The 26268-nt window shown below is 37.1% G+C and overlaps 5 protein-coding genes and 3 pseudogenes across 5 annotated transcripts; all 8 read right to left on the bottom strand.

Moving 5' to 3' along the window:
- Window positions 1–732: 732 nt before the first annotated feature.
- Window positions 733–1717, bottom strand: LOC117490819 (annotated as a pseudogene).
- Window positions 1718–3124: 1407 nt separating this feature from the next.
- On the bottom strand, window positions 3125–4108 carry LOC117490813 (olfactory receptor 1-like). Its single transcript, XM_034140645.1, has one exon. The coding sequence runs from the start codon at window positions 4106–4108 to the stop codon at window positions 3125–3127; it is 984 nt and encodes a 327-aa protein (XP_033996536.1).
- A 1684-nt stretch (window positions 4109–5792) lies between these two features.
- Window positions 5793–6905, bottom strand: LOC117490820 (annotated as a pseudogene).
- A 2101-nt stretch (window positions 6906–9006) lies between these two features.
- Window positions 9007–9990, bottom strand: LOC117490815 (olfactory receptor 1-like). Its single transcript, XM_034140647.1, has one exon. The coding sequence runs from the start codon at window positions 9988–9990 to the stop codon at window positions 9007–9009; it is 984 nt and encodes a 327-aa protein (XP_033996538.1).
- A 1399-nt stretch (window positions 9991–11389) lies between these two features.
- LOC117490814 (olfactory receptor 1-like) lies at window positions 11390–12373 on the bottom strand. The gene has a single exon (XM_034140646.1). It carries the CDS (start codon window positions 12371–12373, stop codon window positions 11390–11392), a length of 984 nt encoding a protein of 327 aa, XP_033996537.1.
- Window positions 12374–14888: 2515 nt separating this feature from the next.
- Window positions 14889–16182, bottom strand: LOC117490817 (olfactory receptor 1-like). The gene has a single exon (XM_034140650.1). It carries the CDS (start codon window positions 15870–15872, stop codon window positions 14889–14891), a length of 984 nt encoding a protein of 327 aa, XP_033996541.1. The 5' UTR covers window positions 15873–16182.
- Window positions 16183–16210: 28 nt separating this feature from the next.
- LOC117490581 (olfactory receptor 1-like) lies at window positions 16211–18260 on the bottom strand. Its single transcript, XM_034140342.1, has 3 exons — window positions 17328–18260; window positions 16982–17005; window positions 16211–16222 (listed from the first exon to the last, which is right to left on the bottom strand). The coding sequence occupies exons 1-3, from the start codon at window positions 18258–18260 to the stop codon at window positions 16211–16213; spliced, it is 969 nt and encodes a 322-aa protein (XP_033996233.1).
- Window positions 18261–21474: 3214 nt separating this feature from the next.
- Window positions 21475–23178, bottom strand: LOC117490580 (annotated as a pseudogene).
- Window positions 23179–26268: the final 3090 nt, after the last annotated feature.

Raw genomic sequence — 26268 nt, 5'->3', positions numbered from 1 at the left:
AGACAGTTGGGATCGTGGCGAAATTCTCTCTGCAGACCCATTCTCACAGCGTTTATCAACCTTTTTCTTACTCAATATCAAGCCACACTTATTGTTTTTACTTCGGCTGTGACTTTGTGTGTGCTCAGGATGAGTTTGGCTGTGTTTGGCTGTGTATCGTTAACAAGGAAACAACACCTCCACGGAGCTCAGCGCGATTCACAACGTCCCGACCAATCAGAGCACACTGTGCTCACAGGGAGGGTGGGGGCTGGAGCTATTGGAGCTACAACGAGCCGTTAAAGGCAGAGAGTGAAATTCAGTGAATACACGTAGTTTACAGAGATGCTGTATGAGAAACCAATGTGAGTTTGGAAAATTGCACAATATAAATCTATTCTAGTAGACCTCAACAATGGAATTATGATCAGTGGAAATGGCCATGACATGTGCCCTTTAATAATTAGTTCTGACAACATGATACAAGCAGGCTAACAAGCAGCAGACAAGGCCATGGTCTTTCTCTCTTTACTTTCCGATTTAGCAACTCTGACTTTTGAATTTAACCAAAGTCCATTTATTCCTACCAAGGACATTCATTAAAAAACAAAATTAACATGGATAAGTAATACGTGAATTTCTGGGGAATTATTTACTGCCACGTATTCATTTGGTCCCCAATCTAGAACTCCTTCTACGGACACGCCACATTCCCGACTGAAATTGAAAGCATTATAGTTTCTTTATATATTCATACGTTTTTTTATTTTTTTAAATCCACACAAACCACTCGTCATATCGGTCTAAACTACATCCATCCTTGATGATAACTTTACTCAGGATAAACATTTGGGGACATTTGGGTTGTTCATCTTACAAAATGTTTAAATTCAAGAAGGTTTAGAATCCTGGCATTTGGAGGTATTTGTGAACCCAAAGTAAATGTGACTAATATTGGGACGAATTAGATTACCACCAACGAAAGATGAGCTGTGCAGGTTTTAAAGGCCTTCACTCTTTCATGAACTGTGGCAACTTTAGACAATGCATAGCCGATACATGAATAAGTAAACAAAATAAATGTGAGTGGAAGCCAAAGAATTAGAACTACTAAAAACCAACTAAAGTGATCAGTAGGTTTATAGTCATTGCAGGCCATCCGATATATCTGGCCGTGGTCACAGAAATAGCTGTTAATAACCACAGACTTACAGAAGGAAAGTCTTGTTAGAAGGCCGACGGCAATAAGTATAACAGTAATAACAAAGACCCAGAAACAGGCAATCAAAGACAGCATGAACCTGTGGGTCACCTTCACTTGGTAGTGCAGTGGGTAGATGATAGCTATCAGTCTGTCATACGAGAGTGCAACTAGATTAAGAACCTGCATTGAAAGGCACGTGTAGCAGAAAAAAAGAAATGCCAAGCAGTCAGCGTAGGGGATGTACTGATGGTTAAACAGAAAGATATCAAGAACCTTTGGCACCAAAGCAGAGCTACCACACAGGTCCACAAATGCTAAATTAAAAACTACAATATATTTTGGAGTTCTCAGCCTATGGTCCAAGTATATTATGGCCATCACAGCTGTGTTTCCCAACACTGAAACAATGTAAACAAAAAAGAGGAATACATAGTAATAATTGATATTAGGAATTCCAATAAATCCACTTATTATGAAATATTCAGGACGCATAAAAGTGATGTTTTTTCCAAGAGCTGAGTTGAAGAAGTCCATTACGAAAAAACCTCTCAAACCTACGCTGTCCGAAGCACAGTCTTTAATGCAGAGAACAGAACTGTGCGTCAGCACTGTGTTCTGTTGGACAGAGGTGAGCTCTTTTCTCAGCTCTCTTTCAGACGATGAAGCTCTGATGAGCGTTAGCTATTTTGCAATCCCTAACATTGTTTGTGTCAAATGGAAGGTCTGTTCCCTTGAGTCTCTTGTACGCAAGCACCAGAAAAAAATACATCTTTAGTCCAATGAACTTCTTGCACTTAGGAAGTCTACTGACAGAAATATCCAATGCAGCTATCTAGTCGAAGCCTGCGGAGCAGGAGTGTTAAACTCAATTTGCTAAGGGACACACTGAGAAAATAAAATCACATCAAGAGCCAGACATAAACAGTTCATTTACAAGCCGTTTTTTATTTTAGTTTTTTATTATAAAATGTCAACATATTTGATAAGATTGTGAATGTCACATCAGCCTTTGACATTCACTTTGGTCCAAATAAAGCACAAAAAAGTCAATTCAAAAGTTGTGCATAGCCATCATAGCATTTCTTGAAGCTTAATAATTAGTTCTGACAACATGATAAGCAGGCTAACAAGCAGCAAACAAGGCCATGGTCCTTCTCTCTTTACTTTCCCATTTACCTACTTTGACTTTAGCATTTAACCAAAGTCCATTTATTCCGACCAAGGGCATTAATTGACACACCACATTCCCGACTGAAATTTAAAGCATGTAGATTTGTTGCAGCCGCTTCACAATAAAGTTATTCAGTTAAAGTCAGTATGTACCTGAAAAACCTGAAGGGTTTAATGTCATTAGTGTAGAGTTAGAAAACACAGATTGATTCAGAAAAGAGAAGCGGACCAAGAGACAAAATATGTCTTGTTACTTTTTAAATATGAGGTATCCATCGACAAACATGAAGAAGCAGAACAAGGATACATCATTTGATTGCAAAAAAAACCTTTTATAGTCACTGATTTTTATGAATACTAAATTGGTTTATTTGTATGCTTTTGATTATGCTGTAAAAGACTACATTGAAGACACAATTTGTTTTCTAATATACAGTAGACTCCTTCAAGACAACATGCACAGAGACACACACTTTGATCACAATAATGTGTTCCCAGAATATCCTCCTAATACACAAACACAGATAAAACAAATAGCAGAATACTCATTGTACAGTAGGTGTGTTATACCTGACACACTGTATTTCTAATGTTTACTGTTTTGTGCTGTCTATTAGTTAGTTAATTAATTTAAAGCTCAATTATTATAATGTAATTTCTATGAAATAACTTGTGATTAATTAAATGTTAAAATATGTATGGGATGTTAAAGAAATTAATTAAATTAACCTAACGGCATTAAAACAAGGTCCAAATTAAATACACAAATAATCATTTCATGATTTCTCTCTTCACTGTAATTTGGGATTTCTTTCTAAATTTCAATATTTTTTTCATAGATTCTTTGATTTCTTGCGTCTGCAAAACATAAATGATTGGGTTCAGCATTGGAGGAAAGACAGAGGTCAGAGACAGGTTTAGGATCCTGGCATTTGGAGGTATTTGTGAACCCAAAGTAAATGTGACTAACATTGGGACGAAATAGATTACCACCAACGAAAGATGAGCTGTGCAGGTTTTAAAGGCCTTCACTCTTTCATGAACTGTGGCAACTTTAGACAATGCATAGCCGATACATGAATAAGTAAACAGAATAAATGTGAATGGAAGCCAAAAAATTAGAACTACTAAAAACCAACTAAAGTAATAAGTAGGTTTATAGTCATTGCAGGCCATCCGATATATCTGGCCGTGGTCACAGAAATAGCTGTTAATAACCACAGACTTACAGAAGGAAAGTCTTGTCAGAAGGCCGACGACAATAAGATTAACAGTAATAACAAAGACCCAGAAACAGGCAATCAAAGACAGCATGAACCTGTGGGTCACCTTCACTTGGTAGTGCAGTGGGTAGATGATAGCTATCAGTCTGTCATACGAGAGTGCAACTAGATTAAGAACCTGCATTGAAAGGGACGTGTAGCAGAAAAAAATAAATGCCAAGCAGTCAGCGTAGGGGATGTACTGATGGTTAAACAGAAAGATATCAAGAACCTTTGGCACCAAAGCAGAGCTACCACACAGGTCCACAAATGCTAAATTAAAAACTACAATATATTTTGGAGTTCTCAGCCTATGGTCCAAGTATATTATGGCCATCACAGCGGTGTTTCCCAACACTGAAACAACGTAAACAAAAAAGAGGAATACATAGTAATAATTCATATTAGGAATTCCAATAAAGCCACTTAATATGAAATATTCAGGACGCACAAAAGTGATGTTTTTTCCAAGAGCTGAGTTGAAGAAGTCCATTATGAAAAACCTCTCAAACCTACGCTGTTCGAAGCACAGTCTTTAATGCAGAGAACAGAACTGTGCGTCAGCACTGTGTTCTGTTGGACAGAGGTGAGCTCTTCTCTCAGCTCTCTTTCAGACGATGAAGCTCTGATGAGCGTTAGCTATTTTGCAATCCCTAACATTGTTTGTGTCAAATGGAAGGTCTGTTCCCTTGAGTCTCTTGTACGCAAGCACCAGAAAAAAATACATCTTTAGTCCAATGAACTTCTTGCACTTAGGAAGTCTACTGACAGGAATATCCAATGCAGCTATCTAGTCGAAGCCTGCGGAGCAGGAGTGTTAAACTCAATTTGCTAAGGGACACACTGAGAAAATAAAATCACATCAAGAGCCAGAAATAAACAGTTGATTTAAAAGCCGTTTTATTTTTGTATTTAAAAATGTCAACATATTTGATAATATTGTAAATGTCACATCAGCCTTTGACATTCACTTCGGTCCAAATAAAGCACAAAAAAAGTCAATTCAAAAGTTGTGCATAGCCATCATAGCATTTCCTGAAGCTTAAAGGGCCCATGTCATGCTTTTCCGGTTATTACCCGTCCCCTTGTGTGTTATGAAGGTTTGTATGCATGTAAACGGTGTGCAGAGTCACAAACCCTCAAAGTACACCCTGTAGCGAGTAAAACTCTAACACAAAAAATACCTCCCCAAAACGCCTCGTTGGAGATACGTCATTGTCCATTTGATTCTTCCATTTCGTTCCGGGTACGGCATGATGTCAAGCCGTACCCGGAACGAAGTGGACCAATCCGTGGAGCCGTTACGTTACGTCCGCGGAGCCGTTACGTTAAGCCCCCGCTGATTGGTCCAAATTGACCAATCCACGGACTTCCTCACACACGCATCTGTGTGCAGGGAGCAGGGAGCTCTGCTGATTTCTCCTCCCTGGCTGCAGGCTGATAACAGACAGTTGGGATCGTGGCGAAATTCTCTCTGCAGACCCATTCTCACAGCGTTTATCAACCTTTTTCTTACTCAATATCAAGCCACACTTATTGTTTTTACTTCGGCTGTGACTTTGTGTGTGCTCAGGATGAGTTTGGCTGTGTTTGGCTGTGTATCGCTAACAAGGAAACAACACCTCCACGGAGCTCAGCGCGATTCACAACGTCCCGACCAATCAGAGCACACTGTGCTCACAGGGAGGGTGGGGGCTGGAGCTATTGGAGCTACAACGAGCCGTTAAAGGCAGAGAGTGAAATTCAGTGAATACACGTAGTTTACAGAGATGCTGTATGAGAAACCAATGTGAGTTTGGAAAATTGCACAATATAAATCTATTCTAGTAGACCTCAACAATGGAATTATGATCAGTGGAAATGGCCATGACATGTGCCCTTTAATAATTAGTTCTGACAACATGATACAAGCAGGCTAACAAGCAGCAGACAAGGCCATGGTCTTTCTCTCTTTACTTTCCGATTTAGCAACTCTGACTTTTGAATTTAACCAAAGTCCATTTATTCCTACCAAGGACATTCATTAAAAAACAAAATTAACATGGATAAGTAATACGTGAATTTCTGGGGAATTATTTACTGCCACGTATTCATTTGGTCCCCAATCTAGAACTCCTTCTACGGACACGCCACATTCCCGACTGAAATTGAAAGCATTATAGTTTCTTTATATATTCATACGTTTTTTTATTTTTTTAAATCCACACAAACCACTCGTCATATCGGTCTAAACTACATCCATCCTTGATGATAACTTTACTCAGGATAAACATTTGGGGACATTTGGGTTGTTCATCTTACAAAATGTTTAAATTCAAGAAGGTTTAGAATCCTGGCATTTGGAGGTATTTGTGAACCCAAAGTAAATGTGACTAATATTGGGACGAATTAGATTACCACCAACGAAAGATGAGCTGTGCAGGTTTTAAAGGCCTTCACTCTTTCATGAACTGTGGCAACTTTAGACAATGCATAGCCGATACATGAATAAGTAAACAAAATAAATGTGAGTGGAAGCCAAAGAATTAGAACTACTAAAAACCAACTAAAGTGATCAGTAGGTTTATAGTCATTGCAGGCCATCCGATATATCTGGCCGTGGTCACAGAAATAGCTGTTAATAACCACAGACTTACAGAAGGAAAGTCTTGTTAGAAGGCCGACGGCAATAAGTATAACAGTAATAACAAAGACCCAGAAACAGGCAATCAAAGACAGCATGAACCTGTGGGTCACCTTCACTTGGTAGTGCAGTGGGTAGATGAAAGCTATCAGTCTGTCATACGAGAGTGCAACTAGATTAAGAACCTGCATTGAAAGGCACGTGTAGCAGAAAAAAAGAAATGCCAAGCAGTCAGCGTAGGGGATGTACTGATGGTTAAACAGAAAGATATCAAGAACCTTTGGCACCAAAGCAGAGCTACCACACAGGTCCACAAATGCTAAATTAAAAACTACAATATATTTTGGAGTTCTCAGCCTATGGTCCAAGTATATTATGGCCATCACAGCTGTGTTTCCCAACACTGAAACAATGTAAACAAAAAAGAGGAATACATAGTAATAATTGATATTAGGAATTCCAATAAATCCACTTATTATGAAATATTCAGGACGCACAAAAGTGATGTTTTTTCCAAGAGCTGAGTTGAAGAAGTCCATTATGAAAAACCTCTCAAACCTACGCTGTCCGAAGCACAGTCTTTAATGCAGAGAACAGAACTGTGCGTCAGCACTGTGTTCTGTTGGACAGAGGTGAGCTCTTCTCTCAGCTCTCTTTCAGACGATGAAGCTCTGATGAGCGTTAGCTATTTTGCAATCCCTAACATTGTTTGTGTCAAATGGAAGGTCTGTTCCCTTGAGTCTCTTGTACGCAAGCATCAGAAAAAAATACATCTTTAGTCCAATGAACTTCCTGCACTTAGGAAGTCTACTGACAGAAATATCCAATGCAGCTATCTAGTCGAAGCCTGCGGAGCAGGAGTGTTAAACTCAATTTGCTAAGGGACACACTGAGAAAATAAAATCACATCAAGAGCCAGACATAAACAGTTCATTTACAAGCCGTTTTTTATTTTAGTTTTTTATTATAAAATGTCAACATATTTGATAAGATTGTGAATGTCACATCAGCCTTTGACATTCACTTTGGTCCAAATAAAGCACAAAAAAAGTCAATTCAAAAGTTGTGCATAGCCATCATAGCATTTCCTGAAGCTTAATAATTAGTTCTGACAACATGATAAGCAGGCTAACAAGCAGCAAACAAGGCCATGGTCCTTCTCTCTTTACTTTCCCATTTACCTACTTTGACTTTAGCATTTAACCAAAGTCCATTTATTCCGACCAAGGGCATTAATTGACACACCACATTCCCGACTGAAATTTAAAGCATGTAGATTTGTTGCAGCCGCTTCACAATAAAGTTATTCAGTTAAAGTCAGTATGTACCTGAAAAACCTGAAGGGTTTAATGTCATTAGTGTAGAGTTGAGGTACTCCACAAGTGACTGTTTTCATTTTTGAGAGACTTCCATTAAAAAAAACAGTTTGACTTCGATTTGTCAAGTAACTTTCTAACCACCTCAGCGTTTCAAAATTAAAACCATATTGTTCCAGCTTGTGTAACAACAAAGAATGGTCAATGACATCAAAAGCAGAACTAAAATCAAGTAGTACTGCACCCACTAACTTCCTATTATCCAGTTCACCCTTCCAGTCATCTGTCATTTGTGTTAAAGCGGTGCATGTCGAATGGTCAGGCCTGTAAGCATGTTGATACACAGTATTAAGTGTGTTACCTTCAAAGTATTTTTGTATTTGATTGAAAATTATTCTTGACTTTCCCTTTTACCTACTTTGACTACTGTATGGCATTTAACCAAAGCCCATTCATTCCTACCAGGTTAAAAAAACTTAACATGGATAAGTAATACGTGAATTTTTGGGGAGTTATTCTCTGCCACGTATTCATTTGGTCCCCAATCCAGAACTCATTCTACGGACACGGCACATTCCCAACTGAAATTGAAAGCATTATAGTTTCTTTATATATTCATAAGTTTCCTTCTTCTTTTTTTTATCCACACAAACCACTCGTCATATCGGTCTAAACTACATCCATCCTTGATAATAACTTTACTCAGGATAAACATTTGGGCACATTTGGGTTGTCCATCTTACAACATGTTTAAATTCAAGAAATCCCGTTCCAGATTCTACAAGTTTTGCAGCTGCTTAACAATAAAGTTATTCAGTTAAAGTCAGTATGTACCTGAAAAACCTGAAGGGTTTCATGTCATTAGTGTTGAGTTAGAAAACATAGATTGATTCAGAAAAGAGACGCGGACCAAGAGACAAAATATGTCTTGTTACTTTTTAAATATGAGGTATCCATCGACAAACATGAAGAAGCAGAACAAGGATACATCATTTGATTGCAAAAAAAAACTTTTATAGTCACTGATTTTTATGAATACTAAATTGGTTTATTTGTATGCTTTTGATTATGCTGTAAAAGACTACATTGAAGACACAATTTGTTTTATAATATACAGTAGACTCCTTCAAGACAACATGCACAGAGACACACACTTTGATCACAATAATGTGTTCCCAGAATATCCTCCTAATACACAAACACAGATAAAACAAATAGCAGAATACTCATTGTACAGTAGGTGTGTTATACCTGACACACTGTATTTCTAATGTTTACTGTTTTGTGCTGTCTATTAGTTAGTTTATTAATTTAAAGCTCAATTATTATAATGTAATTTCTATGAAATAACTTGTGATTAATTAAATGTTAAAATATGTATGGGATGTTAAAGAAATTAATAAAATGAACCTAACGTCATTAAAACAAGGTCCAAATTAAATACACAAATAATCATTTCATGATTTCTCTCTTCACTGTAATTTGGGATTTCTTTCTAAATTTCAATATTTTTTTCATAGATTCTTTGATTTCTTGCGTCTGCAAAACATAAATGATTGGGTTCAGCATTGGAGGAAAGACAGAGGTCAGAGACAGGTTTAGGATCCTGGCATTTGGAGGTATTTGTGAACCCAAAGTAAATGTGACTAACATTGGGACGAAATAGATTACCACCAACGAAAGATGAGCTGTGCAGGTTTTAAAGGCCTTCACTCTTTCATGAACTGTGGCAACTTTAGACAATGCATAGCCGATACATGAATAAGTAAACAGAATAAATGTGAATGGAAGCCAAAAAATTAGAACTACTAAAAACCAACTAAAGTAATAAGTAGGTTTATAGTCATTGCAGGCCATCCGATATATCTGGCCGTGGTCACAGAAATAGCTGTTAATAACCACAGACTTACAGAAGGAAAGTCTTGTTAGAAGGCCGACGACAATAAGATTAACAGTAATAACAAAGACCCAGAAACAGGCAATCAAAGACAGCATGAACCTGTGGGTCACCTTCACTTGGTAGTGCAGTGGGTAGATGATAGCTATCAGTCTGTCATACGAGAGTGCAACTAGATTAAGAACCTGCATTGAAAGGGACGTGTAGCAGAAAAAAATAAATGCCAAGCAGTCAGCGTAGGGGATGTACTGATGGTTAAACAGAAAGATATCAAGAACCTTTGGCACCAAAGCAGAGCTACCACACAGGTCCACAAATGCTAAATTAAAAACTACAATATATTTTGGAGTTCTCAGATTATGGTCCAAGTATATTATGGCCATCACAGCGGTGTTTCCCAACACTGAAACAACGTAAACAAAAAAGAGGAATACATAGTAATAATTCATATTAGGAATTCCAATAAAGCCACTTAATATGAAATATTCAGGACGCACAAAAGTGATGTTTTTTCCAAGAGCTGAGTTGAAGAAGTCCATTATGAAAAACCTCTCAAACCTACGCTGTTCGAAGCACAGTCTTTAATGCAGAGAACAGAACTGTGCGTCAGCACTGTGTTCTGTTGGACAGAGGTGAGCTCTTCTCTCAGCTCTCTTTCAGACGATGAAGCTCTGATGAGCGTTAGCTATTTTGCAATCCCTAACATTGTTTGTGTCAAATGGAAGGTCTGTTCCCTTGAGTCTCTTGTACGCAAGCACCAGAAAAAAATACATCTTTAGTCCAATGAACTTCTTGCACTTAGGAAGTCTACTGACAGAAATATCCAATGCAGCTATCTAGTCGAAGCCTGCGGAGCAGGAGTGTTAAACTCAATTTGCTAAGGGACACACTGAGAAAATAAAATCACATCAAGAGCCAGACATAAACAGTTCATTTACAAGCCGTTTTTTATTTTAGTTTTTTATTATAAAATGTCAACATATTTGATAAGATTGTGAATGTCACATCAGCCTTTGACATTCACTTTGGTCCAAATAAAGCACAAAAAAGTCAATTCAAAAGTTGTGCATAGCCATCATAGCATTTCCTGAAGCTTAATAATTAGTTCTGACAACATGATAAGCAGGCTAACAAGCAGCAAACAAGGCCATGGTCCTTCTCTCTTTACTTTCCCATTTACCTACTTTGACTTTAGCATTTAACCAAAGTCCATTTATTCCGACCAAGGGCATTAATTGACACACCACATTCCCGACTGAAATTTAAAGCATGTAGATTTGTTGCAGCCGCTTCACAATAAAGTTATTCAGTTAAAGTCAGTATGTACCTGAAAAACCTGAAGGGTTTAATGTCATTAGTGTAGAGTTAGAAAACACAGATTGATTCAGAAAAGAGAAGCGGACCAAGAGACAAAATATGTCTTGTTACTTTTTAAATATGAGGTATCCATCGACAAACATGAAGAAGCAGAACAAGGATCATTTGATTGCAAAACAAATATTTTATAGTCACTGATTTTTATGAATTTTAAATCAGTTTATTTGTATGCTTTTGATTATGCTGTAAAAGACTACATTGAAGACACAATTAGTTTTCTAATATACAGTAGAGTCCTTCAAGACAACATGCACAGAGACACACACTTTGATCACAATAATGTGTTTCAAGAATATCTTCCTACTACACAAACACAGATAAAACAAATAGCAGAGAACTCTCATTGTAGGTGTGTTATACCTGACACACTGTATTTCTAATGTTTACTGTTTTGTGCTGTCTATTAGTTAGTTTATTAATTTAAAGCTCAATGATTATAATGTAATTTCTATGAAATAACTTGTGATTAATTAAATGTTAAAATATGTACGGGATGTTAAAAAAAATTATAAAATTAACCTAACCGCATTAAAACAAGGTCCAAAATAAGTACACAAATAATCATTTCATGATTTCTCTCTTCACTGTAATTTGGGATTTCTTTCTAAATTTCAATATTTTTTTCATAGATTCTTTGATTTCTTGCGTCTGCAAAACATAAATGATTGGATTCAGCATTGGAGGAAAGACAGAGGTCAGAGACAGGTTTAGAATCCTGGCATTTGGAGGTATTTGTGAACCCAAAGTAAATGTGACTAATATTGGGACGAAATAGATTACCACCAACGAAAGATGAGCTGTGCAGGTTTTAAAGGCCTTCACTCTTTCATGAACTGTGGCAACTTTAGACAATGCATAGCCGATACATGAATAAGTAAACAGAATAAATGTGAGTGGAAGCCAAAGAATTAAAACTATTAAAAACAGAGTAATGACATCGTTAGGTTTATTGTCATTGCAGGCCATCCGATATATCTGGCCGTGGTCACAGAAATAGCTGTTAATAACCACAGACTTACAGAAGGAAAGTCTTGTTAGAAGGCCCACTGCAATAAGTATAACAGTAATAACAAAGACCCAGAAACAGGCAATCAAAGACAGCATGAACCTGTGGGTCACCTTCACTTGGTAGTGCAGTGGGTAGATGATAGCTATCAGTCTGTCATACGAGAGTGCAACTAGATTAAGAACCTGCATTGAAAGGCACGTGTAGCAGAAAAAAAGAAATGCCAAGCAGTCAGCGTAGGGGATGTACTGATGGTTAAACAGAAAGATATCAAGAACCTTTGGCACCAAAGCAGAGCTACCACACAGGTCCACAAATGCTAAATTAAAAACTACAATATATTTTGGAGTTCTCAGCCTATGGTCCAAGTATATTATGGCCATCACAGCTGTGTTTCCCAACACTGAAACAATGTAAACAAAAAAGAGGAATACATAGTAATAATTGATATTAGGAATGCCAATAAATCCACTTATTATGAAATATTCAGGACGCACAAAAGTGATGTTTTTTCCAAGAGCTGAGTTGAAGAAGTCCATTATGAAAAACCTCTCAAACCTACGCTGTCTGAAGCACAGTCTTTAATGCAGAGAACAGAACTGTGCGTCAGCACTGTGTTCTGTTGGACAGAGGTGAGCTCTTCTCTCTCGCTCTCTCTTCGACGATGAAGCTTTAATGAGCGTTAGCTATTTTGCAATCCCTAACATTGTTTGTGTCAAATGGAAGGTCTGTTCCCTTGAGTCTCTTGTACACAAGCACCAGAAAAAAATACATCTTTAGTCCAATGAACTTCCTGCACTTAGGAAGTCTACTGACAGGAATATCCAATGCAGCTATCTAGTCGAAGCCTGCGGAGCAGGAGTGTTAAACTCAATTTGCTAAGGGACACACTGAGAAAATAAAATCACATCAAGAGCCAGAAATAAACAGTTGATTTAAAAGCCGTTTTATTTTTGTATTTAAAAATGTCAACATATTTGATAATATTGTAAATGTCACATCAGCCTTTGACATTCACTTTGGTCCAAATAAAGCACAAAAAAAGTCAATTCAAAAGTTGTGCATAGCCATCATAGCATTTCCTGAAGCTTAAAGGGCCCATGTCATGCTTTTCCGGTTATTACCCGTCCCCTTGTGTGTTATGAAGGTTTGTATGCATGTAAACGGTGTGCAGAGTCACAAACCCTCAAAGTACACCCTGTAGCGAGTAAACCTCTAACACAAAAAATACCTCCCCAAAACGCCTCGTTGGAGATACGTCATTGTCCATTTGATTCTTCCATTTCGTTCCGGGTACGGCATGATGTCAAGCCGTACCCGGAACGAAATGGACCAATCCGTGGAGCCGTTACGTTACGTCCGCGGAGCCGTTACGTTAAGCCCCCGCTGATTGGTCCAAATTGACCAATCCACGGACTTCCTCACACACACATCTGTGTGCAGGGAGCAGGGAGCTCTGCTGATTTCTCCTCCCTGGCTGCAGGCTGATAACAGACAGTTGGGATCGTGGCGAAATTCTCTCTGCAGACCCATTCTCACAGCGTTTATCAACCTTTTTCTTACTCAATATCAAGCCACACTTATTGTTTTTACTTCGGCTGTGACTTTGTGTGTGCTCAGGATGAGTTTGGCTGTGTTTGGCTGTGTATCGCTAACAAGGAAACAACACCTCCACGGAGCTCAGCGTGATTCACAACGTCCCGACCAATCAGAGCACACTGTGCTCACAGGGAGGGTGGGGGCTGGAGCTATTGGAGCTACAACGAGCCGTTAAAGGCAGAGAGTGAAATTCAGTGAATACACGTAGTTTACAGAGATGCTGTATGAGAAACCAATGTGAGTTTGGAAAATTGCACAATATAAATCTATTCTAGTAGACCTCAACAATGGAATTATGATCAGTGGAAATGGCCATGACATGTGCCCTTTAATAATTAGTTCTGACAACATGATACAAGCAGGCTAACAAGCAGCAGACAAGGCCATGGTCTTTCTCTCTTTACTTTCCGATTTAGCGACTTTTGAATTTAACCAAAGTCCATTTATTCCTACCAAGGACATTCATTAAAAAACAAAATTAACATGGATAAGTAATACGTGAATTTCTGGGGAATTATTTACTGCCACGTATTCATTTGGTCCCCAATCTAGAACACCTTCTACGGACACGTCACATTCCCGACTGAAATTGAAAGCATTATAGTTTCTTTATATATTCATACGTTTTTTTATTTTTTTAAATCCACACAAACCACTCGTCATATCGGTCTAAACTACATCCATCCTTGATGATAACTTTACTCAGGATAAACATTTGGGCACATTTGGGTTGTTCATCTTACAAAATGTTTAAATTCAAGAAATCCCGTTCTAGATTCTACATTTTTTGCAGCTGCTTCACAATAAAGTTATTCAGTTAAAGTCAGTATGTACCTGAAAAACCTGAAGGGTTTCATGTCATTAGTGTAGAGTTAGAAAACATAGATTGATTCAGAAAAGAGAAGCGGACCAAGAGACAAAATATGTCTTGTTACTTTTTAAATATGAGGTATCCATCGACAAACATGAAGAAGCAGAACAAGGATACATCATTTGATTGCAAAAAAAAAGCTTTTATAGTCACTGATTTTTATGAATACTAAATTGGTTTATTTGTATGCTTTTGATTATGCTGTAAAAGACTACATTGAAGACACAATTTGTTTTATAATATACAGTAGAATCCTTCAAGACAACATGCACAGAGACACACACTTTGATCACAATAATGTGTTCCCAGAATATCCTCCTAATACACAAACACAGATAAAACAAATAGCAGAGAACTCTCATTGTACAGTAGGTGTGTTATACCTGACACACTGTATTTCTAATGTTTACTGTTTTGTGCTGTCTATTAGTTAGTTAATTAATTTAAAGCTCAATGATTATAATGTAATTTCTATGAAATAACTTGTGATTAATTAAATTTTAAAATATGTATGGGATGTTAAAGAAATTAATCAAATTAACCTAACGGCATTAAAACAAGGTCCAAATTAAATACACAAATAATCATTTCATGATTTCTCTCTTCACTGTAATTTGGGATTTCTTTCTAAATTTCAATATTTTTTTCATAGATTCTTTGATTTCTTGCGTCTGCAAAACATAAATGATTGGGTTCAGCATTGGAGGAAAGACAGAGGTCAGAGACAGGTTTAGGATCCTGGCATTTGGAGGTATTTGTGAACCCAAAGTAAATGTGACTAATATTGGGACGAAATAGATTACCACCAACGAAAGATGAGCTGTGCAGGTTTTAAAGGCCTTCACTCTTTCATGAACTGTGGCAACTTTAGACAATGCATAGCCGATACATGAATAAGTAAACAGAATAAATGTGAATGGAAGCCAAAAAATTAGAACTACTAAAAACCAACTAAAGTAATCAGTAGGTTTATAGTCATTGCAGGCCATCCGATATATCTGGCCGTGGTCACAGAAATAGCTGTTAATAACCACAGACTTACAGAAGGAAAGTCTTGTTAGAAGGCCGACGACAATAAGATCAACAGTAATAACAAAGACCCAGAAACAGGCAATCAAAGACAGCATGAACCTGTGGGTCACCTTCACTTGGTAGTGCAGTGGGTAGATGATAGCTATCAGTCTGTCATACGAGAGTCCAACTAGATTAAGAACCTGCATTGAAAGGCACGTGTAGCAGAAAAAAAGAAATGCCAAGCAGTCAGCGTAGAGGATGTACTGATGGTTAAACAGAAAGATATCAAGAACCTTTGGCACCAAAGCAGAGCTACCACACAGGTCCACAAATGCTAAATTAAAAACTACAATATATTTTGGAGTTCTCAGATTATGGTCCAAGTATATTATGGCCATCACAGCGGTGTTTCCCAACACTGAAACAATGTAAACAAAAAAGAGGAATACATAGTAATAATTGATATTAGGAATTCCAATAAAGCCACTTATTATGAAATATTCAGGACGCACAAAAGTGATGTTTTTTCCAAGAGCTGAGTTGAAGAAGTCCATTATGAAAAACCTCTCAAACCTACGCTGTCCGAAGCACAGTCTTTAATGCAGAGAACAGAACTGTGCGTCAGCACTGTGTTCTGTTGGACAGAGGTGAGCTCTTCTCTCAGCTCTCTTTCAGACGATGAAGCTCTGATGAGCGTTAGCTATTTTGCAATCCCTAACATTGTTTGTGTCAAATGGAAGGTCTGTTCCCTTGAGTCTCTTGTACGCAAGCACCAGAAAAAAATACATCTTTAGTCCAATGAACTTCTTGCACTTAGGAAGTCTACTGACAGAAATATCCAATGCAGCTATCTAGTCGAAGCCTGCGGAGCAGGAGTGTTAAACTCAATTTGCTAAGGGACACACTGAGAAAATAAAATCACATCAAGAGCCAGACATAAACAGTTCATTTACAAGCCGTTTTTTATTTTAGTTTTTTATTATAAAATGTCAACATATTTGATAAGATTGTGAATGTCACATCAGCCTTTGACATTCACTTTGGTCCAAATAAAGCACAAAAAAAGTCAATTCAAAAGTTGTGCATAGCCATCATAGCATTTCCTGAAGCTTAATAATTAGTTCTGACAACATGATAAGCAGACTAACAAGCAGCAAACAAGGCCATGGTCCTTCTCTCTTTACTTTCCCATTTACCTACTTTGACTTTAGCATTTAACCAAAGTCCATTTATTCCGACCAAGGGCATTAATTGACACACCACATTCCCCACTGAAATTTAAAGCATGTAGATTTGTTGCAGCCGCTTCACAATAAAGTTATTCCGTTAAAGTCAGTATGTACCTGAAAAACCTGAAGGGTTTAATGTCATTAGTGTAGAGTTAGAAAACACAGATTGATTCAGAAAAGAGAAGCGGACCAAGAGACAAAATATGTCTTGTTACTTTTTAAATATGAGGTATCCATCTACAAACATGAAGAAGCAGAACAAGGATACATCATTTGATTGCAAAACAAATATTTTATAGTCACTGATTTTTATAAATTTTAAATCAGTTTATTTGTATGCTTTTGATTATGCTGTAAAAGACTAAATTGAAGACACAATTAGTTTTCTAATATACAGTAGAGTCCTTCAAGACAACATGCACAGAGACACACACTTTGATCACAATAATGTGTTCCCAGAATATCTTCCTTATACACAAGCACAGATCAAACAAATAGCAGAACACTCTCATTGTAGGTGTGTTATACCTGACACACTGTATTTCTGATGTTTACTGTTTTGTGCTGTCTATTAGTTAGTTTATGTATTTAAAGCTCAATTATTATAATTGATTTTTTATGGAATAACTTGTGTTGAATTAAATGTTCAAATGTGTGCAGATGTTAACAAAAAAAATCAAAGTTAACCTGATGGCATTAAAACAATGTCCAAATTAACTACACAAATAATCATTTCATGATTTCTCTCTTCACTGTAATTTGGGATTTATTTCTAAATTTCAATATTTTTTTCAGAGATTCTTTGATTTCTTGTGTCTGCAAAACATAAATGATTGGGTTCAGCATTGGAGGAAAGACAGAGGTCAGAGACAGGTTTAGAATCCTGGCATTCGGAGATATTTTTGAACCCAAAGTAAATGTGACTAATATTGGAATGAAATAAATAATCACTAACGAAAGATGAGCTGTGCAGGTTTTGAAGGCCTTCACTCTTTCATGAACTGTGGCAACTTTAGACAATGCATAGCCGATACATGAATAACTAAACAGAATAAATGTGAGTGGAAGCCAAAGAATTAGAAATATTAAAAACACACTAATGATGCTGTTAGGTTTATTGTCATTGCAGGCCATCCGATGTATCTGGCCGTGGTCACAGAAATAGCTGTTAATAACCACAGACTTACAGAAGGAAAGTCTTGTTAGAAGGCCCACTGCAATAAGTATAACAGTAATAACAAAGACCCAGAAACAGGCAATCAAAGACAGCATGAACCTGTGGGTCACCTTCACTTGGTAGTGCAGTGGGTAGATGAAAGCTATCAGTCTGTCATACGAGAGTGCAACTAGATTAAGAACCTGCATTGAAAGGCACGTGTAGCAGAAAAAAAGAAATGCCAAGCAGTCAGCGTAGGGGATGTACTGATGGTTAAACAGAAAGATATCAAGAACCTTTGGCACCAAAGCAGAGCTACCACACAGGTCCACAAATGCTAAATTAAAAACTACAATATATTTTGGAGTTCTCAGCCTATGGTCCAAGTATATTATGGCCATCACAGCTGTGTTTCCCAACACTGAAACAATGTAAACAAAAAAGAGGAATACATAGTAATAATTGATATTAGGAATTCCAATAAATCCACTTATTATGAAATATTCAGGACGCATAAAAGTGATGTTTTTTCCAAGAGCTGAGTTGAAGAAGTCCATTACGAAAAAACCTCTCAAACCTACGCTGTCCGAAGCACAGTCTTTAATGCAGAGAACAGAACTGTGCGTCAGCACTGTGTTCTGTTGGACAGAGGTGAGCTCTTCTCTCTGCTCTCTTTCCGACGATGAAGCTTTAACGAGCGTCAGCTATTTTGCAATCCCTAACATTGTTTATGTCAAATGGAAGGTCCGTTCCCTTGAGTCTCTTGTACGCAAGCACCAGAACAAAATACATCTTTAGTCCAATGAACTTCTTGCACTTAGGAAGTCTACTGACAGGAATATCCAATGCAGCTATCTAGTCGAAGCCTGCGGAGCAGGAGTGTTAAACTCAATGTACTAAGGGACACACTGAGAAAATATAATCACATCAAGAGCCAGACATAAACAGTTCATTTAAAAGCCGTTTTATTTTTGTATTTAAAAATGTCAACATATTTGATAATATTGTTAATGACACATCAGCCTTTGACATTTGCCCTGGTCCAAATAAAGCACAAAAAAGTCAATTCAAAAGTTGTGAATAGCCATCATAGCATTTCCTGAAGCTTAATAATTAGTTCTGACAACATGATACAAGCAGGCTAACAAGCAGCAAACAAGGCCGTGGTCCTTCTCTCTTTTTTTTTTTATGTCTTTATTAGGATCACCATTAGCACTAGCATGAGCATTGGCTATTCTTCCTGGGGTCCTCACACACACAAAACATACATAAACATATATACAACAAAATGAAAACAAAACAGCTCATAATTTCATGCAATTTACAGTGCTGTTTGAAGTGAAAACCAAAATGGTCATCCAATTATCGCCATCCTAAGGCCAAACAAAAGTAAATACAAATAAGTGTACATAATAATATATGCATACATAGCCACAGACACAGTTCAAATGTACTTTATAATACTTAAATAATTTTTTAGCAACCTTTTGAAATGTACTTGAGAATTTTCCTGAATGATGTGGACTCGTAAAGAGTTCCAGCTGACCATGGCTCTGTACATGACTGTTTTCTGTCCCATATTTGATTTAGATTTGGGTAATACAAACCTTCCTTCTATTGTATGTCGTGTTTGATAGTTATGTTGAGCATATTGCGCTATAAACCTTTGTGATAATATATGTGGTGAGTGAGTCACTGTAATATTTCTGACAAAATTTAACAAAAAATAAGTTGACCTCTGTCTGACAGTTAACCATTTCAGTGTCTCCAGCATGTTGAGTGACTCTGGTTCTGTAGGAGCACTGCAGTGCACATCGTGCTGCCTTATTTTGTGCTACTTGTAGTTTGTTTAAATCTTTTTCTGCAGCACTAGACCATATAACCAAACAATAATCAAGCTGCGACAGAACCAAAGCATCCAAAACTTGTCTACTGACATCCATTGGCAAATATTTTACAATTATTTTTACAAGTGACACACCCCTTCCCAATTTACATACAACATTATCAATTTGTTTAGACCAAGATAATTTATGATCCAGGGTTATACCTAGCAATTTTGTCTCCTTGACCTGTTCAATTTGAATATGGTTTAAATGTAGTTGCAATTTTGGTTCACCTTTTAACTGATGATTTGATCCTATTAATAAAGATTTTGTTTTTCCCGCATTAAGTACCAACTTATTATTTATGACCCACTCTGATATCAGTAGTAGATCTTTATTCATAACATTTGTCAACTCTCTTGTAGTTGATGCTGCATAATATATTGTTGAGTCATCTGCATACATTACAATTTTAGCTTTTTCTAACACTAATGGTAGGTCATTTGTAAAAATAGAAAATAAAAGTGGTCCCAAACAACTACCCTGAGGTACTCCACAAGTGACTGTTTTCATCTTTGAGAGACTTCCATTAAAAAAAACAGTTTGACTTCGATTTGTCAGGTAACTTTCTAACCACCTCAGCGTTTCAAAATTAAAACCATATTGTTCCAGCTTGTGTAACAACAAAGAATGGTCAATGACATCAAAAGCAGAACTAAAATCAAGTAGTACTGCACCCACTAACTTCCTATTATCCAGTTCGCCCTTCCAGTCATCTGTCATTTGTGTTAAAGCGGTGCATGTCGAATGGTCAGGCCTGTAAGCATGTTGATACACAGTATTAAGTGTGTTACCTTCAAAGTATTTTTGTATTTGATTGAAAATTATTCTTGACTTTCCCTTTTACCTACTTTGACTACTGTATGGCATTTAACCAAAGCCCATTCATTCCTACCAGGTTAAAAAAACTTAACATGGATAAGTAATACGTGAATTTTTGGGGAGTTATTCTCTGCCACGTATTCATTTGGTCCCCAATCCAGAACTCATTCTACGGACACGGCACATTCCCAACTGAAATTGAAAGCATTATAGTTTCTTTATATATTCATAAGTTTCCTTCTTCTTTTTTTTATCCACACAAACCACTCGTCATATCGGTCTAAACTACATCCATCCTTGATGATAACTTTACTCAGGATAAACATTTGGGCACATTTGGGTTGTTCATCTTACAAAATGTTTAAATTCAAGAAATCCCGTTCCAGATTCTACAAGTTTTGCAGCTGCTTAACAATAAAGTTATTCAGTTAAAGTCAGTATGTACCTGAAAAACATGAAGGGTTTCATGTCATTAGTGTTGAGTTAGAAAACATAGATTGATTCAGAAAAGAGAAGCGGACCAAGAGACAAAATATGTCTTGTTACTTTTTAAATATGAGGTATCCATCGACAAACATGAAGAAGCAGAACAAGGATACATCATTTGATTGCAAAAAAAACCTTTTATAGTCACTGATTTTTATGAATACTAAATTGGTTTATTTGTATGCTTTTGATTATGCTGTAAAAGACTACATTGAAGACACAATTTGTTTTCTAATATACAGTAGACTCCTTCAAGACAACATGCACAGAGACACACACTTTGATCACAATAATGTGTTCCCAGAATATCCTCCTAATACACAAACACAGATAAAACAAATAGCAGAATACTCATTGTACAGTAGGTGTGTTATACCTGACACACTGTATTTCTAATGTTTACTGTTTTGTGCTGTCTATTAGTTAGTTAATTAATTTAAAGCTCAATTATTATAATGTAATTTCTATGAAATAACTTGTGATTAATTAAATGTTAAAATATGTATGGGATGTTAAAGAAATTAATTAAATTAACCTAACGGCATTAAAACAAGGTCCAAATTAAATACACAAATAATCATTTCATGATTTCTCTCTTCACTGTAATTTGGGATTTCTTTCTAAATTTCAATATTTTTTTCATAGATTCTTTGATTTCTTGCGTCTGCAAAACATAAATGATTGGGTTCAGCATTGGAGGAAAGACAGAGGTCAGAGACAGGTTTAGGATCCTGGCATTTGGAGGTATTTGTGAACCCAAAGTAAATGTGACTAATATTGGGACGAAATAGATTACCACCAACGAAAGATGAGCTGTGCAGGTTTTAAAGGCCTTCACTCTTTCATGAACTGTGGCAACTTTAGACAATGCATAGCCGATACATGAATAAGTAAACAGAATAAATGTGAATGGAAGCCAAAAAATTAGAACTACTAAAAACCAACTAAAGTAATAAGTAGGTTTATAGTCATTGCAGGCCATCCGATATATCTGGCCGTGGTCACAGAAATAGCTGTTAATAACCACAGACTTACAGAAGGAAAGTCTCGTTAGAAGGCCCACTGCAATAAGTACAACAGTGATAACAAAGACCCAGAAACAGGCAATCAAAGACAGCATGAACCTGTGGGTCACCTTCACTTGGTAGTGCAGTGGGTAGATGATAGCTATCAGTCGGTCATACGAGAGTGCAACTAGATTAAGAACCTGCATTGAAAGGCACGTGTAGCAGAAAAAAAGAAATGCCAAGCAGTCAGCGTAGGGGATGTACTGATGGTTAAACAGAAAGATATCAAGAACCTTTGGCACCAAAGCAGAGCTACCACACAGGTCCACAAATTGTGAGGATCTGCAGTACTTCCTCCTTCTTTTCCACTTCTATGTTTGTTTGTCTTCCTGGCTGGGCGTGGCTGACCTACATTCTGATTCCCGCCAACTCATCTCCACTGCTGTTGTTCATCTCACTGATTGCCACTACTCACCTGCACCTGCTTAAAACCCTGGTTCCCATCCTCAGACTTCGCCAGTTCTTCGTTTATTCTTCAGTGGTAAACTATCGTTCCAGGCCTACTAGCATTAAATTCTAGTAAACCTTTTTGATGCTCATAGTGAGAAGTTATTCTTTCCTAAACCTGCATCTTTCCTGTTCCAGATCCACACACACCTGCCGCTCTGCTTGCCACGTCCAGCCTCCGACTCCTCGTCTGAGTTCCCTCCATGCCTCCACGCACACCAGCTCATCCTGACTACATTCACCAGCTCTGGATCTCCGGCTCTCCACGCCGGTGTTTCCTCCGTGCCTCCACGCACACCAGCTCATCCTGACTACATTCGCCAGCTCTGGATCTCCGGCTCTCCACGCCGGTGTTTCCTCCGTGCCTCCACGCACACCAGCACATCCTGACTACATTCGCCAGCTCTGAGCTCCTCTCTACACCTTGCCTGTGCCGTGGTCAAATAAAGACTATTATTTGACACTTCACCACTGTTTCCGTCTAAGTGTCTGCGTAGCGGGTTCTTTTCTTCAGTCACTTCTCGGGAAGCGTAACACAAATGCTAAATTAAAAACTACAATATATTTTGGAGTTCTCAGCCTATGGTCCAAGTACTGTATATTATGGCCATCACAGCTGTGTTTCCCAACACTGAAACAATGTAAACAAAAAAGAGGAATACATAGTAATAATTGATATTAGGAATTTCAATAAATCCACTTATTATGAAATATTCAGGAAGCACAAAAGTGATGTTTTTTCCAAGAGCTGAGTTGAAGAAGTCCATTACGAAAAAACCTCTCAATCCTACGCTGTCCGAAGCACAGTCTTTAATGCAGAGAACAGAACTGTGCGTCAGCACTGTGTTCTGTTGGACAGAGGTGAGCTCTTCTCTCTGCTCTCTTTAGGACGATGAAGCTTTAACGAGCGTCAGCTATTTTGCAATCCCTAACATTGTTTATGTCAAATGGAAGGTCTGTTCCCTTGAGTCTCTTGTACGCAAGCACCAGAACAAAATACATCTTTAGTCCAATGAACTTCTTGCACTTAGGAAGTCTACTGACAGGAATATCCAATGCAGCTATCTAGTCGAAGCCTGCGGAGCAGGAGTGTTAAACTCAATGTACTAAGGGACACACTGAGAAAATATAATCACATCAAGAGCCAGACATAAACAGTTCATTTAAAAGCCGTTTTATTTTTGTATTTAAAAATGTCAACATATTTGATAATATTGTTAATGACACATCAGCCTTTGACATTTGCCCTGGTCCAAATAAAGCACAAAAAAGTCAATTCAAAAGTTGTGAATAGCCATCATAGCATTTCCTGAAGCTTAATAATTAGTTCTGACAACATGATACAAGCAGGCTAACAAGCAGCAAACAAGGCCGTGGTCCTTCTCTCTTTTTTTTTGTTATGTCTTTATTAGGATCACCATTAGCACTAGCATGAGCATTGGCTATTCTTCCTGGGGTCCTCACACACACAAAACATACATAAACATATATACAACAAAATTAAAACAAAACAGTTCATAATTTCATGCAATTTACAGTGCTGTATGAAGTGAAAACCAAAATGGTCATCCAATTATCGCCATCCTAAGGCCAAACAAAAGTAAATACAAATAAGTGTACATAATAATATATGCATACATAGCCACAGACACAGTTCAATTGTACTTTATAATACTTAAATAATTTTTTAGCAACCTTTTGAAATGTGCTTGAGAATTTTCCTGAATGATGTGGACTGGTAAAGAGTTCCAGCTGACCATGGCTCTGTACATGACTGTTTTCTGTCCCATATTTGATTTAGATTTGGGTAATACAAACCTTCCTTCTATTGTATGTCGTGTTTGATAGTTATGTTGAGCATATTGCGCTATAAACCTTTGTGATAATATATGTGGTGAGTGAGTCACTGTAATATTTCTGACAAAATTTAACAAAAAATAAGTTGACCTCTGTCTGACAGTTAACCATTTCAGTGTCTCCAGCATGTTGAGTGACTCTGGTTCTGTAGGAGCACTGCAGTGCACATCGTGCTGCCTTATTTTGTGCTACTTGTAGTTTGTTTAAATCTTTTTCTGCAGCACTAGACCATATAACCAAACAATAATCAAGCTGCGACAGAACCAAAGCATCCAAAACTTGTCTACTGACATCCATTGGCAAATATTTTACAATTATTTTTACAAGTGACACACCCCTTCCCAATTTACATACAACATTATCAATTTGTTTAGACCAAGATAATTTATGATCCAGGGTTATACCTAGCAATTTTGTCTCCTTGACCTGTTCAATTTGAATATGGTTTAAATGTAGTTGCAATTGTGGTTCACCTTTTAACTGATGATTTGATCCTATTAATAAAGATTTTGTTTTTCCCGCATTAAGTACCAACTTATTATTTATGACCCACTCTGATATCAGTAGTAGATCTTTATTCATAACATTTGTCAACTCTCTTGTAGTTGATGCTGCATAATATATTGTTGAGTTATCTGCATACATTACAATTTTAGCTTTTTCTAACACTAATGGTAGGTCATTTGTAAAAATAGAAAATAAAAGTGGTCCCAAACAACTACCCTGAGGTACTCCACAAGTGACTGTTTTCATCTTTGAGAGACTTCCATTAAAAAAAACAGTTTGACTTCGATTTGTCAGGTAACTTTCTAACCACCTCAGCGTTTCAAAATTAAAACCATATTGTTCCAGCTTGTGTAACAACAAAGAATGGTCAATGACATCAAAAGCAGAACTAAAATCAAGTAGTACTGCACCCACTAACTTCCTATTATCCAGTTCGCCCTTCCAGTCATCTGTCATTTGTGTTAAAGCGGTGCATGTCGAATGGTCAGGCCTGTAAGCATGTTGATACACAGTATTAAGTGTGTTACCTTCAAAGTATTTTTGTATTTGATTGAAAATTATTCTTGACTTTCCCTTTTACCTACTTTGACTACTGTATGGCATTTAACCAAAGCCCATTCATTCCTACCAGGTTAAAAAAACTTAACATGGATAAGTAATACGTGAATTTTTGGGGAGTTATTCTCTGCCACGTATTCATTTGGTCCCCAATCCAGAACTCATTCTACGGACACGGCACATTCCCAACTGAAATTGAAAGCATTATAGTTTCTTTATATATTCATAAGTTTCCTTCTTCTTTTTTTTATCCACACAAACCACTCGTCATATCGGTCTAAACTACATCCATCCTTGATGATAACTTTACTCAGGATAAACATTTGGGCACATTTGGGTTGTCCATCTTACAACATGTTTAAATTCAAGAAATCCCGTTCCAGATTCTACAAGTTTTGCAGCTGCTTAACAATAAAGTTATTCAGTTAAAGTCAGTATGTACCTGAAAAACCTGAAGGGTTTAATGTTATTAGTGTTGAGTTAGAAAACATAGATTGATTCAGAAAAGAGAAGCGGACCAAGAGCCAAAATATGTCTTGTTACTTTTTAAATATGAGGTATCCATCGACAAACATGAAGAAGCAGAACAAGGATACATCATTTGATTGCAAAAAAAAACCTTTTATAGTCACTGATTTTTATGAATACTAAATTGGTTTATTTGTATGCTTTTGATTATGCTGTAAAAGACTACATTGAAGACACAATTTGTTTTCTAATATACAGTAGACTCCTTCAAGACAACATGCACAGAGACACACACTTTGATCACAATAATGTGTTCCCAGAATATCCTCCTAATACACAAACACAGATAAAACAAATAGCAGAATACTCATTGTACAGTAGGTGTGTTATACCTGACACACTGTATTTCTAATGTTTACTGTTTTGTGCTGTCTATTAGTTAGTTAATTAATTTAAAGCTCAATTAT

Source organism: Trematomus bernacchii, unplaced genomic scaffold, assembly GCF_902827165.1.
Source record: "Trematomus bernacchii unplaced genomic scaffold, fTreBer1.1, whole genome shotgun sequence".
Classification (NCBI taxonomy): domain Eukaryota; kingdom Metazoa; phylum Chordata; class Actinopteri; order Perciformes; family Nototheniidae; genus Trematomus; species Trematomus bernacchii.
Note: the sequence above shows the minus strand (reverse complement) of the source record. Positions and strands in the feature narration are given on the sequence as shown.